Source organism: Podarcis bocagei (genome assembly GCF_964188305.1).
Source record: "Podarcis bocagei genome assembly, chromosome: 3".
Lineage (NCBI taxonomy): Eukaryota > Metazoa > Chordata > Lepidosauria > Squamata > Lacertidae > Podarcis > Podarcis bocagei.
Window position 1 is genome coordinate 110,876,568 of NC_138127.1, and position 18,433 is coordinate 110,895,000.

The 18,433-nt window shown below is 47.3% G+C and overlaps 1 protein-coding gene across 1 annotated transcript; it reads right to left on the reverse strand.

The window, feature by feature from the left end:
* Positions 1-2,933: 2,933 nt before the first annotated feature.
* Positions 2,934-16,824, reverse strand: PBK (PDZ binding kinase). The gene is made up of 8 exons (XM_081188779.1): positions 16,707-16,824; positions 14,896-14,967; positions 12,972-13,068; positions 11,329-11,471; positions 9,133-9,302; positions 5,984-6,113; positions 5,175-5,345; positions 2,934-3,565 (listed from the first exon to the last, which is right to left on the reverse strand). Exons 2-8 carry the CDS (start codon positions 14,951-14,953, stop codon positions 3,360-3,362), a joined length of 975 nt encoding a protein of 324 aa, XP_081044905.1. The 5' UTR covers positions 14,954-14,967; positions 16,707-16,824; the 3' UTR covers positions 2,934-3,359.
* Positions 16,825-18,433: the final 1,609 nt, after the last annotated feature.

The following is an 18,433-nucleotide window of genomic DNA, read 5'->3' on the forward strand; positions in this document are numbered from 1 at the left end:
TGCCTGAAAATCAAAGTGGGAGGGGGGCAGATAAGTGTACCAAGCACTAAATTTCTTAATATAGGCCAGATTATTCTGCTGCTCAATATCCTTCATGCGCTGGTCAGTAATGGTTTTTGCCTTGGGGAGACCCATTTTCAGGAGATGCTGTGCTTGGAGGCCACATATAAGTAGTTTTTGATACACTACTTTGGACCACCGACTTCTATGAGCATCTCGTGCTACTAGAGGTAGTAGTCCGGATGGGTTTAAATTTAAGCGAAGCCAATAGTTGAATGTTCTTAACCAGGTTCGGGTTTCGACGGGGAGGAGGCCAGTCTCCAGCTGTAGGGCCGCATTTGGTGCGCATGGTGGAACGCCTAGAATCTGTCTTAAGAATTTAGACTGGACCGTTTCAAGTGTGCAGCAATGATTTCCCGTCCAGATTTGGGGCCCGTAGAGTAATTGCGCCAAGGGTTTCGCTTGAAAGACCTCCAGAGCTGCTGGGATATGTCTGCCTCCTTTCGTAAAGTAAAAGCGAGACAGTATTTTGGCGCTTTGAGATGCTTTTTCCCTAGCATATTTATGTGAGGGCGATCTGGCTGCGACATCTGTCACCCCATTGATCGCCAGGGTTGATTCGGTTGATCTGGCTGGCTAGGCGGGTGTCCCCTTCCTCCCTCACTGCTCCATGTGCGTCCCTCCCAAAGCTGCGCACTCGGTGGAAGAGGACGACCATCCCAGATAGAAGGAGTGTACCGTTTTTCGGTCAAGGGTATACAATAGCCTTGCTTTGTTATGTCATTTATCTTTATCACTAAGAGTAAGCTTCCTGGCTATCCCTTTCACTGTCGCCTTGAGCTAATTTTCTGCTACACATACAGTGGTACCTCGCAAGACGAAAAGAATCCGTTCTGCGAGTCTCTTCGTCTTGCGGTTTTTTCGTCTTGCGAAGCAAGCCCATTAGCGGCTTAGCACTATTAGCGGGCTTAGCGGATCAGCTGTTTAGCGGATCAGCTGATAAGCGGCTTGGGGAAAAGGGGGGCGGGGAAAGGAAAAAAACCCCGCAGGAACTCGCAAGACATTTTCGTCTTGCGAAGCAAGCCCATAGGAAATTCGTTTTGCGAAGCACCTCCAAAACGGAAAACCCTTTCGTCTAGCGGGTTTTCCGTCTTGCGAGGCATTCGTCTTGCGGGGCACCACTGTTTGCTGAAAATGGGACTTTTGCCAGAAGGGTTTAAAACTACAGTGGTACCTCGGGTTACATACGCTTCAGGTTACAGACTCCGCTAACCCAGAAATAGTACCTCGGGTTAAGAACTTTGCTTCAGGATGAGAACGGAAATGGTGCTTCGGCGGCGCGGCAGCAGGAGGCCCCATTAGCTAAAGTGGTGCTGCTTCAGGTTAAGAACGGACCTCCGGAATGAATTAGGTTCTTAACCCGAGGTACCACTGTATCAAGCTGAAGTGGCAGGGGAATCCTTTCATTAATTTTCAGGAAGTTGGTGCACCAATGCAACTCTTACTTGTATTACTCCTTTAAGTGGGTGCCAGAGCAATGCCATTGAGGTTATAGAACACTAACATCACAAATACACCTGTTAGAGTGACTGAACAGCTTATGATGTATTTTAGGAAAGTTTTTTATGTGGGAACATCATCTCTTGTAGGGGTTTTGTGTCAGATTCAAATGAAGGAGGCTGCCTCTGGGTTTATCAGAGTAGAATCTCTGAAACGAAACCCTCTTCAGTATCATGGTCCTAATCCCCACATGGAATCCTTTCAGATATCTTGTACATGAGGTGGGATCGTCTTCTATAACCCACACTGCTTTTATGTCCACTATTCTGTACCAAACACGACTTAGTTTCCCCATCTTGGCTCAGAGCCTTATGGCATCAGCATATAAACAGCTAAACTTTGTGTGCCTGTATGGTTGTCATGCCATTTTGTTTGCCATTGCAGAGTTCTATCCCACCCTACATGAATGATCTGGAGTAGGAACACCCCAATATTTGTCCCAGTTTCTCCTCAGTAATTAACAAATCTAAGCCTCAACTCCACCATCTCTGCTGTCTTGTCTAGTTTTGACCCCCAAGCATGTTGTAAGAAGAACTGGGAGTATACTAACAAAGGTACTGGATTTCAACTTCCTACCTAACAAGCTCCTTGGAGGTTTGGACTCATCTGGGAATGAAACCCAGACTGTCTAGATCCTTAGCCCAAAAAGTACCGTATTTTTCGCCCTATAGGACGCACTTTTCCCCCTCCAAAAATGAAGGGGAAATGTGTGTGCGTCCTATGGGGCGAATGCAGGCTTTCGCTGAAGCCTGGAGAGCGAGAGGTGTCGGTGCGCACCGACCCCTCTCGCTCTCCAGGCTTCAGGAGAGCCCCACCACCAGCCCCGCAAACTCGGGGGACAGCGCGGAGGCGCAGCGCGCACAGGCTTAGCTTCGCACAGCTCTCCGCAAGCCGTGGCAGCCCGGCGCTGGGCTCCCACGCTTGCGGAGAACTGCATGTTCTGGAGTCAGGGGAAGCTCGGGCTTTCCCCGCCCCAGCCCCGCGCCTGGGGGGGAAATAATTTTTCCCCCTTTATTTCCCCCCAAAAAAAAATTAGGTGCGTCCTATAGGGCGAAAAATACGGTAGTTGAACGCAGAGGGACCTGACTTTACATCGGACTGGAGAGCCCAGTTTAAAACCAGCAGCCACAAGAATGAGAATGCAGGTGCGTGGGTGGTGCAAAGCCAAAAGATAACCAAGGAACATCACAAAATAAAAAAATTCCTTCCAGTAGCACCTTAGAGACCAACTAAGTTTGTTACTGGTATGAGCTTTCGTGTGCATGCACACTTCTTCAGATACATCAGATACAAGGAACATCACCTCACTGCCAAACAGCCAGAGGAAACAAGCATTTTCTAAACAAGAAAATAAACCAGTTTTTGTGCCAAACTGACAAGTTTGAAAGGTTTTATTTCAACAGCCACAAATGTTCTGATATTTACTCGTAAGAGAAAAGTAGAAGTCAAGATCAAAATGAACAACGCAAACACAACCAGGACAAGAGGAGGAGCGGGGAAGGGAATTGAAAGACCTGACCAAGTTGCTTTATATTTACAATACTGAAAAACTAACTACAAGGCTGCGGGGTGTGTGTGTGTGTCACTTAAGACACAACTTTGTGGAATACGGAATATTTACAGTCTGTGTCTAAATAGCTTGAAATGAAACCTTGTTAAAAGCTTCCCGTTCTAATATAAAACTATGGGAAACTAAAAATCCACATCCCCATGTATGAACACTACACAGAAAGCAATAAAAGAAACTTCTAAAAGAAAATGAAGCTGCCATAGTAGTGCAGGGTTGTAGAAGAGGGCACTTATTGTATGGATCCTTCCGCCTCCAAAACATCCACGATATGTGCAGCTGCAGGTCGCTTTTCCGGCTCCTCCATAGTGCAGAGAGAAAACAGCTCAATGACCTTTTGATAGGAAGAATCCAACTCTTCCATGTTGAGTGGTGGCCGAGTCCCAAGGGCAGCATAATAAGCGTCTTCATCAAAGTCATCTTCATCAAAAGAAGACTCTGCAGAGACATGACAAACAGGCCTGAGCAAGCCAGTCACCAGATGAAATAAAGGCCCTCACGGTTGCTATGCTGGTATCAAAGGAGGAGGGAAAGGGGATAGAAGGAGCATGCTCTAGGAAAGGCACAAAATTAAATCACTTGAGGATCTTTTTAAAAGGCAAAACTCAAGCAGACTGTTTTACACACACAAAAGTATTTCTCTTATCACCTGGAAATGTTAACTCCATAAGATGCACTTTTTTCCTCCTAAAAAGTAAGGGGAAGTGTCTGTGCGTCTTATAGAGCGAATGTGTGGTCCCTTGAGCCGAACTGCCCAGGGGCGAAAAACAGATCGTGCTTTTAATTTTTTTAAGAAAGAGGGAAGGGGGTGTTGAAACGCAGCCGCTGAGCAGCTGATCGGCAAGCGATCGGGAGGGAGATAAGGGACACTAGTGAAAAGGAGGCTGCCTGGGAGGGGGGAGGTAAAAGCACATGGATCCTCAGGAATTTTGCATTGGGTCACCCCAAATTCACCATCAGATCACATAGCATGTCCATGGCTACAGCCTGCACCAAAAAAATCACACATCCCCTGTTTCATGGGGCCAAAATGGCGCAAAAACATGGTTACAAAGCATGGATCCACATGGATTTTCAGGATTTTTGATTTGGGCTACCCCAAACTCACTGTCAAATCACATATGTCTGTGGCCACAGCATGAACCACAAAAATCATACATCCACTGTTTCATTCAGAATATTTTTTTCTTGTTTTCCTCCTCTAAAAACTAGGTGTGTCTTATGGTCAGGTGCTTCTTATGGAGCGAAAAATACGGTAAATCTTTAAAGTATTAGGCTGTAAAATAATGCTCAAAAGTCCCTAGGCCAGAGCCTGTTCCCCAAGACCATAGAAAGCTTGGCCCAACAGAAAGCCAGCTTCATGAGCAAGTCTGTGTGGGAATGTTCAGGAGAGGATATATTGTCTGATTATATCCTTATCCAACTTGTGTTAACAAGTTTCCCAATTTCAGCAGAGTAAAACATTCCCCTTTATTTTAAGTTTGCAATGGCAGCGTTTGCTCAGGCTCGCTAAAGCCTCTATAATAACTATTCTGGTAATTTCCCCTTATTCCCTCATAAAATATAAGAGACGACACAGTCTTCTATAAAAGTATAAAAAGAGTTTACTCACATTCTGTTCACAATCAGATCCCAGAAGGCAGACTTAAGCTTAATGAAATAACATACACTTGGAATCTATCTTATAGGACGATAGTCCCTTTGTCCTCTCTTGGCTGGGAGCCAAGAGGGCATCTTTCACTCAGTAGATGTTGCTTCTTCGATGCATGTGGTGAAAGGAAGAAGGAAGAGAGATGGAAGAGAGAGATGGCTGCCCTGCCCTGTGCTTTTAGCATTACCTGCACAGGTGAGGCCACGCCCACCTCCAGTCACATGCAGAGGAAGTCTGTCCCAGCCCAGAAGGAAACAGGAAGTTTACCTGCTGGCTGGACAAACATTCCTCCCCATGTGTAAACATGTTCACTCTAGGAATGTTGTACTTGACTGCTCTTGTGTTTCACATCCCACAGTCTGCACTCGGCTGGACCAAAAGGAAGCACAAACACACCTTCATCTTCTTCCTCCAGGTTAAGATGAGGTATCGAGAGAGTCATCATTTCCCAGAGTGTAAGTCCAAATGCAAAGATGTCCGCCTTGTCGGTGATGGGGCCATCTCCCTCCAGAGCTTCCTTGGGCTTCCAGGGCTCCGTGCCAATATAATGAGCTTCTGGGTCACTCACTGCATGGAAACAAAAATCCAAATCAAGATATCAAGAGCCATCCTCATGACCTGGTGCACACCTCCCAGTTGCCAGGAGTACAGCAGAGCAGAGGCAGACGCAGAGATCCAGGGGCAGAAAGCAGAAGGGAAGATGCAGCAAAGAGGACTTGGCCATTGAGACAGCAGCCGTAGGACATTAAAAGAATGCCACACATACTGTCAGGGAACTGCCATCAGAGGGAAGAGGAGAGGAAAGTCGCTCCAGTGATGCAGGGGAGGGAACTAGCAAGGAGAGAGAGAGGGTTCCCACGGGGGAAAGAAATCCAGGGGACACCAGGGAGAAAGGGGAAGCCGAGAGCAAGGCGGAGGGGAGGCTCAGAGACTCTTCCAGTGAAATCAGCGGAGAGAGCACAGGACCTCCGCTTGGCACGCCCACGCTGCGCAGAAGGCTTCCATGCAGGGAATCTAGGCGGAGACTTGGAGTCAAACAACTCCTATGTTGGCGCAAATTTAGGTCCCGCCCACTGACGGATTCTGCCAGTGACTAAGATAGTCGCGTTTCAAGGGCTGTCAACCGGGGAAAGTTTTAGCTACACGGCTAGCTTGGAGCAGTTTGCAGTTTATGCACAAGCAACCCCAATTCCCATTACACATACCCATCATATTCTCATCCAGAGGCAGTGAAACGCCCACGTCGCAGATCTTTATTGACTCAAAGTCACCTTTAATGACAACATTGGAAGATTTGATGTCACCATGCAGCAGGTTCTTGTCGTTGTGTAGATACTGAAAGGCAGAGGTTGGGATGAGTGCCTTGCTACTTTAATTCTCTACTTTACGATCTTTTGAGTGATAGTGCAATCTACAATCTATCATTGATTTGTAAGAGAAAACTGGATTCGATAGGACTCACTCTAACTGACTTTGAAATCTCTGATCCCAAAGATACATGGGAAATTATCAGAAAGACTCTCACAGAAAAAAGTGTTCTCGCCATGCTTGAGGTTGCAAAGCACAGCACCTGCTCTCCTATCCACTTAAATCTCCCTTTGTGTAGAGATTTCCAAAAGGGATACATGACAAATTTGAAGAAACATGAATCGTGTAGGCTGTTTATGTTGGCCAGATTCAACATGTTTCTCTCGATGGTAGTCAGAGGAAGATACTTAGCTATCCCAGAATTAGAGCGTCTCTGCAAATGCAGAAAACAGGAACCCGATACTCTAGAGCATATATTCTTTTCCTGTGATTTCGGCAGTTATGCCAGAAAACAATTATTTGAGGCCCTAAAATTTAATAGACAGATTTTTACACAACCAACTGTTCAGGACCTGCTGGCGGACAGCGATGATCAAATTACATTAATAGCGGCTGAATTTTTAAGTGCTGTCCATGAAGAAAGAATGGGCCATGATAAAGAGACTTAGTGGTTTTTAATGGTAGGTGATGTTGCTGTGTTGTATTATATTATCTTTGTACATCGATTCATTTCTTGGAGTTAAGAATAGGACTAGGATAAATTGTGTTCGTTGAGCCCGTATTTTATACAGTCTGTATATGATGTTTGTTAATGAGTGGTGTGTTATGCCTAATAAAGGATTTTGAATATAAATAGAGTGCCTTGCTACCAAAGGGAATCAGAACCGAAAGATAATTTCAAGGCAGGTGTGGGCTTTAATGCAAGTCTCTCTTCAGGAAATGCCTCTCAAGTTTTCACCTCAAGTGCCAAGCACTGTTAAGGCAAAGAGTAGAGATTCAAGGCCCCCCTGTTTTTAGGGATCCTGCCCAAATTCACGCAGGATCCTTGGACCACACATCTTGGAAAGGCCTCATCTTTAAGCAAAGTAGATGCTGGTAGACACCCCAATTTAAAATCCTGCAATGTGGTACCTTCAAAGGAGACAAATTGCGTCAGTAAGTGATTTCAGTGAGTTAAAGCAGCTTGCGATGGTGCCAGCATTGCCAAGAGACAGAAATGTTAGAAAGGCGAGTGACCAACATAAGGTGACAAGCCAGATAACTCACCTAGCTAACTGTAAACTTCCTCAGGACACCTCTGCCAAATCCCTCTCCTTCTGTCAAGTCATCCCTACTCAATTGTCCTCCTGAAATTCCTACCCTGGTTCCATGCCACTCTTTGTAAATAGGGGCCCCATCGCTTCCATGTGCTATGCATAAGTTATTACTGCTGAAACTAATTGACTGTGCAACAGACCACCAGCCTTGCAGCAGTGGGCATTATATCACCTGTCAGGGGACTGCCGTCGGAACAGGGGAGGGAGGCAGGGGTAGAAAGAGCCTCCGAAACTCCTGAGGAGCTGTTCCTCTTCCTGCGGTGGGGAAAGCCACGCCTCCAGTGGAGAAGAGAGGGAAGGGGCCAGCCAAGCGAGGAAAGGGCTTGAGGATGCTGCTGAGAGCCCCAGCGCCCCACCTCGCCAGGCTGGCCAGGAGGGATGCACGCCACTTCCGTCGCCCAGCTTGCGCAGAGGGGTCATAGAATCCTAGAGTTGGAATAGACCACAAGGGCCATCGAGTCCAACCCCCTGCCAAGCAGGAAACACCATCAGAGCACTCCTGACATATGGTTGTCAAGCCTCTGCTTAAAGACCTCCAAAGGAGGAGACTCCACCACACTCCTTGGCAGCAAATTCCACTGTCAAACAGCTCTTACTGTCAGGAAGTTCTTCCTAATGTTTAGGTGGAATCTTCTTTCTTGTAGTTTGGATCCATTGCTCCGTGTCCGCTTCTCTGGAGCAGCAGAAAACAACCTTTCTCCCTCCTCTATGTGACATCCTTTTATATATTTGAACATGGCTATCATATCACCCCTTAACCTCCTCTTCTCCAGGCTAAACATGCCCAGCTCCCTTAGCCGTTCCTCATAAGGCATCGTTTCCAGGCCTTTGACCATTTTGGTTGCCCTCCTCTGGACACGTTCCAGTTTGTCAGTGTCCTTCTTGAACTGTGGTGCCCAGAACTGGACACAGTACTCCAGGTGAGGTCTGACCAGAGCAGAATACAATGGCACTATTACTATTATTGGTGAAACGCAAGGAAGGGAGAAGGAGGCTTAGGGTGCCGAAGTTCTTATGTTGGGGGAGAAGCCGGAAGGGGCCACTCCCGGATTCTGCAAGAGACTGAGACAGACATGAACTTGGTAGATCTGCACTGTAAATACCGTATTTCTCGCTCTATAGGACGCACCAGACCACAAGACGCACCTAGTTTTTGGAGGAGGAAAACAAGAAGAAAAATATTCTGAATCTCAGAAGCCAGAACAGCAAGAGGGATCGCTGTGCAGCGAAAGCAGCAATTCCTCTTGCTGTTCTGGCTTCTGGGATAGTTGTGCAGCCTGCATTCGCTCCATAAGACGCACACACATTTCCCCTTACTTTTTAGGAGGGAAAAAGTGAGTCTTATAGAGCAAAAAATATGGTAGTTTGCACAATAAAACCTGTAAAAGACAGGTTGGAGTCCTGCCTGGTTACTCACAAGCAACCACCATCAGCATCTGACATCACCACTCTGCATTCTAAGGGGCTTTCCAACCAGTCTCACCCAGTCCAATTCCGTTTGCCCCCTTCACAGCCTGTTGCTCCCACTGTGAACTGGACCTTTTATTTGTTTCCCACGGTCCCTAAGGACCTCTTATCCCTGGCACTCCAACCTCAGACAGTCACTTCCCTCTGAGAGAGACTCTTCCCTTTGCTTCAGAACCAGAGAAGCCTTTTAGCCAAGCTAGTTTTCTCGAGACCAATGACTCTCCTGTTGCTACAGCATCACACGTCAGCCTCCCCAGACCTACCTTCAGGCCCCTTGCCATGTGCAAGGCGACTTTCAGGATGGTGGCAGCTGGAAAGGGCCCCAGATGTTTCGTGTTCCTTTCTTCAATTAGGTCATTGAGAGACTTTTCTCCCCCGTATTCCATGGCAAGGCACATGCTCCCATCTTTAGCTTCTGCAAACGCACGGTAGCCTTCAAAGACAAGCGCACAGCCATTTGTTTTTGGGCTAGAAAAGCCATCTCCATTTAATACCAGCCCACATTGCAGTTATTCCCAGGTTTTATCCTTGTTACACAATTTCCCCCATGTTCAAGTATCCCTATTTTATTGATGAAGCTTCTAGCGCTATTTCAAAACAAGATAAAAGATAACACATATTTATAATACAGTCGTACCTTGGTTCTCGAATGTAATCCATTCCGGAAGTCTGTTTGACTTCCAAAAACGTTCGAAAACCAAGGCACAGCTTCCAATTGGCTGCAGGAGCTTCCTGCACTCAATCGGAAGCTGCGGAAGTCGCGTTGAATGTCCGCATTCCAAAGAACACTTCAAAACTGGAATACTTACTTCCAGGTTTTCAGCATTCAGGAGCCAAAACCTACAAGTACCAAGGCATTTGAGAACCTAGGTACAACCGTAATGGTATTAAAAGTACACCTTGGATAAAAATAAGGATAAAATAAAATAATAATGATAAAAATTTTGCAACTACATATGCCTCCCTAGGACGCGGGTGGCGCTAGGATGCGGGTGCCGCTGTGGGTTAAACCACAGAGCCTAGGACTTGCCAATCAGAAGGTCGGCAGATCGAATCCTTGCACCGGGGTGAGCTCCCGTTGCTCAGTCCCTGCTCCTGCCAACCTAGCAGTTCGAAAGCACGTCAGAGTGCAAGTAGATAAATAGGTACCACTCCGGCAGGAAGGTAAACGGCATTTCCGTGCGCTGCTCTGGTTCACCAGAAGCGGCTTAGTCACGCTGGCCACATGACCCGGAAACTGTACGCCGGCTCCCTCGGCCAGTAAAGCGAGATGAGCGCCGCAACCCCAGAGTCAGCCACGACTGGACCAAATGGTCAGGGGTCCCTTTACCTTTATGCCTCCCTAGGGAGCAAATCGGGGCACCACCATCAAGAAGGCTCTCAGCTCATCACCCATCTTAACTCATGGCAGAGAACGTGGAAGAGCATCCAAAGATCACTTCAATAGACAGGCAAGTTGGTAGGGTGCTTTGCAATTCCCAGCCACTAGTTGAGGCAGGTTCCCTATTCACATTTTACAGCTAGGGAACAAAAGCTGATTGGACACCCTGAATAATTTAATCCCATTCGCAGCAACAGAGCCGACCCTGTCCTCATGAGCTAAAAAGCAGGCTTCTTCAACGTGCCACAGCCTGGCAGTCCGCAGCTGGTCTACAGCTGCCAACCCTGCCCACTGCTACATTCCCATGGGACAGAACAGTGGACTGTACTCTTTAATGCCAGTTATGGCCGGCCCATATGAGGCTGCAGGCTCCGGCATGTCTGCACATAGGCAAATATCAGCCTGGGAAAACCCTTTGAAGGTGACCCGGAAACTACAACTAACTCAGAACACGGCAGCTAGACTGGTGACTGAGAGCGGCCACCGAGACCATATAACACCGGTCTTGAAAGACCTACATTCGCTCCCAGTACGTTTCCGAGCACAATTCAAAGTGTTGGTGCTGACATTGAAACCCTAAACAGCCTCAAAGGCCCAGCAGACCTGAAGAAGCGTCTCCACCCCCATCGTTCAGCCCAGACACTGAGGTCCAGCTCCGAGGGCCTTCTGGCGGTTCCCTCACTGAGAGAAGCCAAGTTACAGGAAACCAGGCAGAGGGCCTTCTCGGTGGTGGCACCTGCCCTGTGGAACGCCCTCCCATCAGATGTCAAAGAGAAAAACAACTACCAGACTTTTAGAAGACATCTGAAGGCAGCCCTGTTCAGGGAAGCTTTTAATGTTTGATGTATTACAGTATTTTAATATTTTTTGGGAAGCTGCCCAGAGTGGCTGGGGAAGCCCAGCCAGATGGGTGGGGTATTAATAATAATAATAATAATAATAATAATAATAATAATAATAATAATAATAATAAATTATTATTATTATTATTATTATTATTATTATTATTATTATTATCCCGCCTCTGGCTAATAGGTCTGAATGAGGACCCCCCCATTTCCCCCCATTCAAAGCTTACCCACAATGTTTGGGTGCTGAAGGGTTTTTAGAATCTTGGCTTCTTCATTCAGTCTTTGCTGATAGGTACTTCTCCGGCTGGCGTCACATTTGAGATTGATCTTCTTCACAGCCCAGGGAGAGCAAGAGATACCTTTGGGAGACCTGGAAACAAACTATGGAAATCAGAGAAAGGGATCTGGGCAAACCAGATTTCTTGGACCGCAGTAACGTGTTTTCTTCCTACTCTGAGGACGGCCGATGTAGCAGATTGAATCAGTTTTAATCAGAGGCCGTATTATTATGACATTTAGGAGGAAACAGCACATATTTCTCTTACCCCAACCCTAGATCAGGTGCTCTGACACATCCAGAATTAATTTTACTATAATATGTCTCTAAATACACCCTCAGTCCAGAAATCCTTTCAGATCCTCAATCCAGATTGCAAGTACATTGTAAGTACATATTAAGAACCACCAGGAGACGCCATATGAATTAGCCTGCACAGCAGTTAAGTGTTTCCACCATCTGAGCCACAGGGAAAGACAACTCACCCAAATAGGCATATTGACCCAGGGGAGACCACCTTCTCTACCCCAAATCTGGCAGGTGCTTTACTAAACCAAATATTCCTGGCAGCCTTTAAATTACCGTATTTTTTGCACCACAACACTCACTTTTTTCCTCCTAGAAAGTAAGGGGAAATGTCTGTGCGTGTTATGGAGCAAATGCCTACAGATGGCGGAGGGATCCTGCTGCAGTCATGAGCAGAGGATCCATGGTTCCCCTTCTTTCCTTCCTCCGTGGCTCGCTTTGAAACAGCAAAGCGGGAGAAGAGCCGCTGAGTGGGGAGGAGAGAGGGACAGAGAGCCTGCTTGCTTTAAAGGAGCAAAGCGGGAGAGGAGAGGAGCCGCTTACATGAGTGTAAGCGGCTCCTGTCCGGTTGGCTCCTTTAAAGCAAGCAGGCTCTTTCTCCCTCTCTCCTCCCCACTCAGCTCGCTACATAGCAAAGTTTTTCAGCTCGCTAAGCCGGGGATGAGCGGGGAGGAGGGAGAAAAGCAGAGCCTGCTTGCTTTAAAAGAGCAAAGCGGGAGAGGAGAGGAGCCTTCTCCCCTTATACCCCTCTTCTTCATTATTAGCAGCATCCTTCTCCACCCACCCCACACATGCTCCTTGTCCCTTGAGTGCTTTTCCTTCCCTCCCCACTTAAAACGTGGTTACAAAGCATGGATCCACATGGATCCTCAGGATTTTTTATTTGGGCTACCCCAAACTCACTGTCAAATCACATATGTCTGTGGCCACAGCATGAACCACAAAAATCATACATCCACTGTTTCGTTTAGAATATTTTTTTTCTTGTTTTCCTCCTCTAAAAACTATGTGTGTCTTATGGTCGGGTGCGTGTTATGGAGCGAAAAATACGGGTACTACCCTTGAGAGTATCTGTTTCTAGAAGCAATTGTTTTATTTTTTTAATTGCACTTGTTTTATTTTGATATTTTAACTCCAATGTGCCCTGGGCTCCTTAGGGAGGAAGGGGCAAGATAACACATTTAATAAATACATATTCTTTCCCAGCCCCCAGCAGCATAAATCCACTCCACTCGGCAATATCAGTCTTGCTGCTTGAAGTCCCCGCCATCCTTTAAGACAACTTACCTTTTCATAAGATAAACATTGACTCCAGTTCCATAGCCAAGCTTCTGCATGAAAGGAGAGGCCGGAATAGCTATTGATGGTGAAGAGCCACTCTGCCCTGTATTTCCAAAAACAGAGATGTTGCTTTTGTTATTAGACATGCAAGAAAGATTGCCAACCCCATGTAAAAAGTAGAAAACCCAAGAATTACCAACGATAGAAGAATGGCAGATGAAGATGATGGATTTTTCGGAGCTAGCTGACCTAACCGGAAGAGTCCGCGACCAGAAAGAGGAGGAGTATCAGGAAGAGTGGATTACATTTAATGATTACTTAGTTAAATATGTTAAGTTAAATTAACTGAAAACAGCTTGCAGATACTTAATTGGCTTAGGATTTTATTTATGTTAAGTGATGAATTAATATGTATAATTTCATAAAGTGAAGATTTAAGGGTGTTAATGTTTAAGTTAAATTTTATAAGAACTGTGATTTGGAAAACCGTTAAAAGGATATGCAATGAAATTCAACCAAGGGGATGCGAGGAAGTCACTTAACAATGTGAATAAGTGTAATTTTTAATAAGGCTATGATTTATTATTGTTTGTCTTATGTGTTTGTTAGTTTATAATGTTGTGAAAACAAAACAAAACAAAAAATTGAAATAGAAAGATCACCACCCCATGTGTTTTCCATATACAGTGGAAGAGTAACACACCTGAGATTTCTTCCCCTTCTTAAGGATGGCAAACCCCCTCCTGCTACAAGTTTTTCAAACAAAGCAGGGATGGCAAGACTCCATTTGAATCCTTCTAACCAGCTTTCCCCAAACTTGTGCTCAGATGGTCTCCACTTCAGCCTCCAGCTGCCCCACCCACTATGGCCAATGGTGAAGCATGATGGGACCTGTAGTCCCAATTTTTAGAGACCATTCACTCACTGCCCTGGAGGAGAAAAGCAGCAGGAGCAAAACAAAAACCTCTCATCTGCTTCTGCCAGGGAGATTTAGCTACAGCAGGGATGGGGGCTCTGTGGCCCTCAAGATGTGGTAGGATGCCAAATCCCATGAATCCATGCCAACAGCCTTGGTCCAGTATACCTGAAGGAGTGTCTCCACCCCCATCGTTGATCCTGGACACTGAGGTCCAGCTCCGAGGGCCTTCTGGCGGTTCCCTCACTGCGAGGAGCCAAGTTACAGGGAACCAGGGAGAGGGCCTTCTCGGTGGTGGCGCCTGCCCTGTGGAATACCCTCCCACCAGATGTCAAGACAATAAACAACTACAGTGGTAGCTCAGGTTAAGATCTTAATTCATTCTGGAGGTCTGTTCTTAACCTGAAACTGTTTTTAACCTGAAGCACCACTTTAGCTAATGGGGCCTCCTGCTGCCGTGATTTCTGTTCTCATCCTGAAGCAAAGTTCTTAACCTGAGGTACTATTTCTGGGTTTGCAGAGTCTGTAACCTGAAGCGTCTGTAACCTGAGGTACCACTGTATTTTACTTTTAAAAGACAACTGAAGGCGGCCCTGTTTAGGGAAGTTTTTAATGTCTGATGCTGTATTGTATTTTTAATATTCAGTTGGAAGCCGCCCAGAGCGGCTGGGGAAACCCAGCCAGATGGGCAGGGTATAAATAATAAATTATTATTTATTATTAATGTGGCCAGTGCTCAGAGTTTCTGGGCCACACATTCCCCATCTGTAACACAGAGGGAAACATCTATAAAGATGTTTAAAGATTCTTTTAAAGACTGTCTTCAGACAAAAAGACTTGATTCTCTTAAGGGAGTTCTTTTTGGATCATCTTTTAATAAAAAAGTTTTTTCAATCTTTCCTCTTGTTATTTATTATAGAGGGAAGCATTTATAGTTCAAATGAGCACCCAATTTTACCTGTGTGTTAGGGACAATGTGTGTCCCTAACACACATTGACAAAGCATAGCCTCACCTGATCTCTTTCCCACAGGTGGCTTGCTAGGGGTCTTGAAAGCAGTTTCTGCATCCATGGCTGAGAATTATTCTGTTGGGAGAGAGAGAAGAGTTATTACAGTCCCAATTGCTTTCTCCCCAGTTATCATCGCCATTATCAACTCACCATTCAACCCTAAGTTCCCAAGATGGGTTAGGGCACTTAAAACCCCACGTTAAAAGCAGTTTTAAACAACTTCCGATCATAAAAATTAAAAGTGATGGTGGTGAGGAGTTTTGGGAGCATTCGGGATGTGGGTGTGTAGGGACCATAGCTGTCAACGTTCCCCTTTTTTAAAGGGACGTTCCCTTATTCCGAATAATATTCCTCGCAAGAAAAGGGATAAGTTGACAGCTATGGGACACGGGTGGCGCTGTGGGTTAAACCACAGAGCCTAGGACTTGCCAATCAGAAGGTCGGCGGTTCGAATCCCTGCGATGACGGGGTGAGCTCCCGTTCCTCAGTCCCTGCTCCTGCCAACCTAGCAGTTCGAAAGCACGTCAAAGTGCAAGTAGATAAATAGGTACCACTCCGGCGGGAAGGTAAACGGCGTTTCCGTGCGCTGCTCTGGTTCGCCAGAAGCGGCTTACTCCTGCTGGCCACATGACCCGGAAGCTGTACACCGGCTCCCTCGGCCAGTAAAGCAAGATGAGCACCGCAACCCCAGAGTCGGCCACGACTGGACCTAATGGTCAGGGGTCCCTTTATCTTTATGTGGGGTTAGCACAGCTATTTTCCCACAAGTCAGGTTGTGATTGTAGAGTTAGAAGGGACCCCTAAGGGGCATCTAGTACAACCCCCTGCAATGCAGGAATCTCAGCTGAAGCATCCATGACAGATGGCCCTCCAATCTCTGCTTGAAAACCTAATGGTCAGGGGTCCCTTTACCTTTATATGGTAGAGACTGGGGCTTGTGCAAACCCCCCCCCACTTCCCCATACATGACCACCACGACCCCCCAATCCTACGAAACCCCCCCCCCTGAAGTGCCACGTCCCGGGGAGGGCACCTCTTCTAGGTTTCTAATTTCCATGGGGGCTGGGAAGAAATCCCTAAATGAACTGCCCCCCCCCAGCCAGGGTCCTTTGCAACCCCCAAAATAAAAAGCTGCAGGGGAGGTTTGGGAGGATGGGGGGGGGACAGTTAGGGGGGATGGGGGACAGTTAGGGGAGGATCTGGGGGGACAAGGGAGGATCTGGGGGGGCAATTAGGGGAGGATGGGGGGACAGTTAGGGGAGGATCTGGGGGACAGTTAGGGGAGGATGGGGGGACAGGGGAGGATCTGGGGGGCAATTAGGGGAGGATGGGGGGACAGTTAGGGGAGGATCTGGGGGACAGTTAGGGGAGGATGGGGGGACAGGGGAGGATCTGGGGGGACAGGGGAGGATCTGGGGGAAATTAGGGAAGGATGGGGGGACAGTTAGGGGAGGATGGTGGGACAGTTAGGGGGGATGGGGGGACAGGGGAGGATCTGGGGAGACAGGGGAGGATCTGGGGGGCAATTAGGGGAGGATGGGAGGACAGTTAGGGGGGAGCTGGGGGGACAGTTAGGGCAGGAGCTGGGGGGACAGGGCTTGCGAGCCCCCCAAGGCCCTGCACAATCCAAGGACCCCCCCCCCCCATCATCACACCCCCTTCCTTGGGAACTTGGGGGGGCGACGTCCTAGGGTCGCTTTTCCTCCCTTTCCTCCCTTTATTTGTTCGTGCGTTTTGAAGGGGGGGTGACGCCCGACGCCCCCTCCCTCTGCGACCCCCGCCCCCCCCCGCGCCTCCTTCGCTCTTCCCCCCACCTGGGAGAGCCGGACACCGCCCAGTCCCTGCGCAGCTGCCTCCGTTTGAATCTTGGCGGGAGCGAGAGGCGGCGACGGTGGCCGGCGAGGCTCAGGAAGTGGGCGGGGCGGGGGCGTGGCCAGGGGAGGAGCCAGAGATAGGAAAGTATTGGGGGACAAAGAGTTTAGTGGGGGCATTTGCAAGGGGGAGTGTATGCTGTGTGCTGGAGGGGAGGGAGTAACACCCCCCAATCTTTATAAAAATTTCAGTAACAGATGCTTGATCGTTGGGTCTCAGCGTTGCTCCTGCAGGTTCTTTGCTGTTCACTTGTGTTCCTACATATATTAAGTTACAGGTAGGTAGCCGTGTTTGTCTGCCATAGTTAAAATAAAAAAAATTCCTTCCAGTAGCACCTTAAAGACCACCCAAGTTAGTTCTTGGTATGAGCTTTCGTGTGCATGCACACTTGGTGTATCTGAAGAAGTGTGCATGCACACGAAAGCTCATACCAAGAACTAACTTAGTTGGTCTTTAAGGTGCTACTGGAAGGAATTTTTTTATTTTTACATATATTAAGTTAAATAGAATCCCCCTGGCAAATAGAAGGGGAAGAAATGGAGGCAGTGAGAGATTTTACTTTCCTGGGCTCCATGATCACTGCAGAGGGTGACAGCAGCCACGAAATTAAAAGACGCCTGCTTCTTGGGAGAAAAGCAATGACAAACCTAGACAACATCTTAAAAAGCAGAGACATCACCTTGCCAACAAAGGTCCGTATAGTAAAAGCTATGGGTTTCCCAGGTTAGCATAGGCTAGGCAAAACTATCACAAATGGGGAGCAGACATGAAGGAAAGAGGAATTATGGTGATTAAGCAATCTGTGGTCCTAGTAGTTTGGAGAGCAAAGGGGCAAAAATATGGTCTGAAGCTCAACATCAAAAAAACGAAGATCATGGCCACGGGTCCCATCACCTCCTGGCAAATAGAAGGGGAAGAAATGGAGGCAGTGAGAGATTTGACTTTCTTGGGCTCCGTGATCAATGCAGATGGTGACAGCAGTCACGAAATTAAAAGACGCCTGCTCCTTGGGAGAAAGGCGATGGCAAACCTAGACAACATCTTAAAAAGCAGAGACATCACCTTGCCAACAAAGGTCCATATAGTCAAAGCTCTGGTTTTCCCATTCCACTGCCTCCCGCAGTTTGGTCAAACTCATGCTGGTAGCTTGGAGAACACGGTCCAACCATCTCGTCCTCAGTCCTCCCCTTCTCCTTGTGCCCTCCATCTTCCCCAACATCAGGTTCTTTTCCAGGGAGTTTTCTCTTCTCATGAGGTGGCCAAAGTCTTGGAGCCTCAGCTTCAGGATCTGTCCTTCCAGTGAGCACTCAGGGCTGATTTCCTTCAGAATGGAGAGGTTTGATCTTCTTGCAGTCCATGGGACTCTCAAGAGTCTCCTCCAGCACCAGAATTCAAAAGCATCAATTCTTCGGCGATCAGCCTTCTTGATGGTCCAGCTTTCACTTCCATACATCACTACTGGGAAAACCAGAGCTTTAACTATACGGACCTTTGTTGGCAAGGTGATGTCTCTGCTTTTTAAGATGCTGTCTGGGTTTGCCATCACCTTTCTCCCAAGAAGCAGGCGTCTTTTAATTTCGTGACTGCTGTCCCCATCTGCAGTGATCATGGAGCCCAAGTAAAATCTCTCACTGCCTCCATTTCTTCCCCTTCTATTTGCCAGGAGGTG

Coding starts and splice junctions, on each gene's coding strand:
- PBK (XM_081188779.1), bottom strand. CDS start 14,953: ATGGATGCAGAAACTGCTTTCAAGACCCCTAGCAAGCCACCTGTGGGA. Junction 6,114..9,132: donor ACATGGCAAGGGGCCTGAAG/GTAGGTCTGGGG, acceptor TCTGCCTTTCAG/TATCTACACAACGACAAGAA. Junction 3,566..5,174: donor CCTGGAGGAAGAAGATGAAG/GTGTGTTTGTGC, acceptor ATGTCTCTGCAG/AGTCTTCTTTTGATGAAGAT.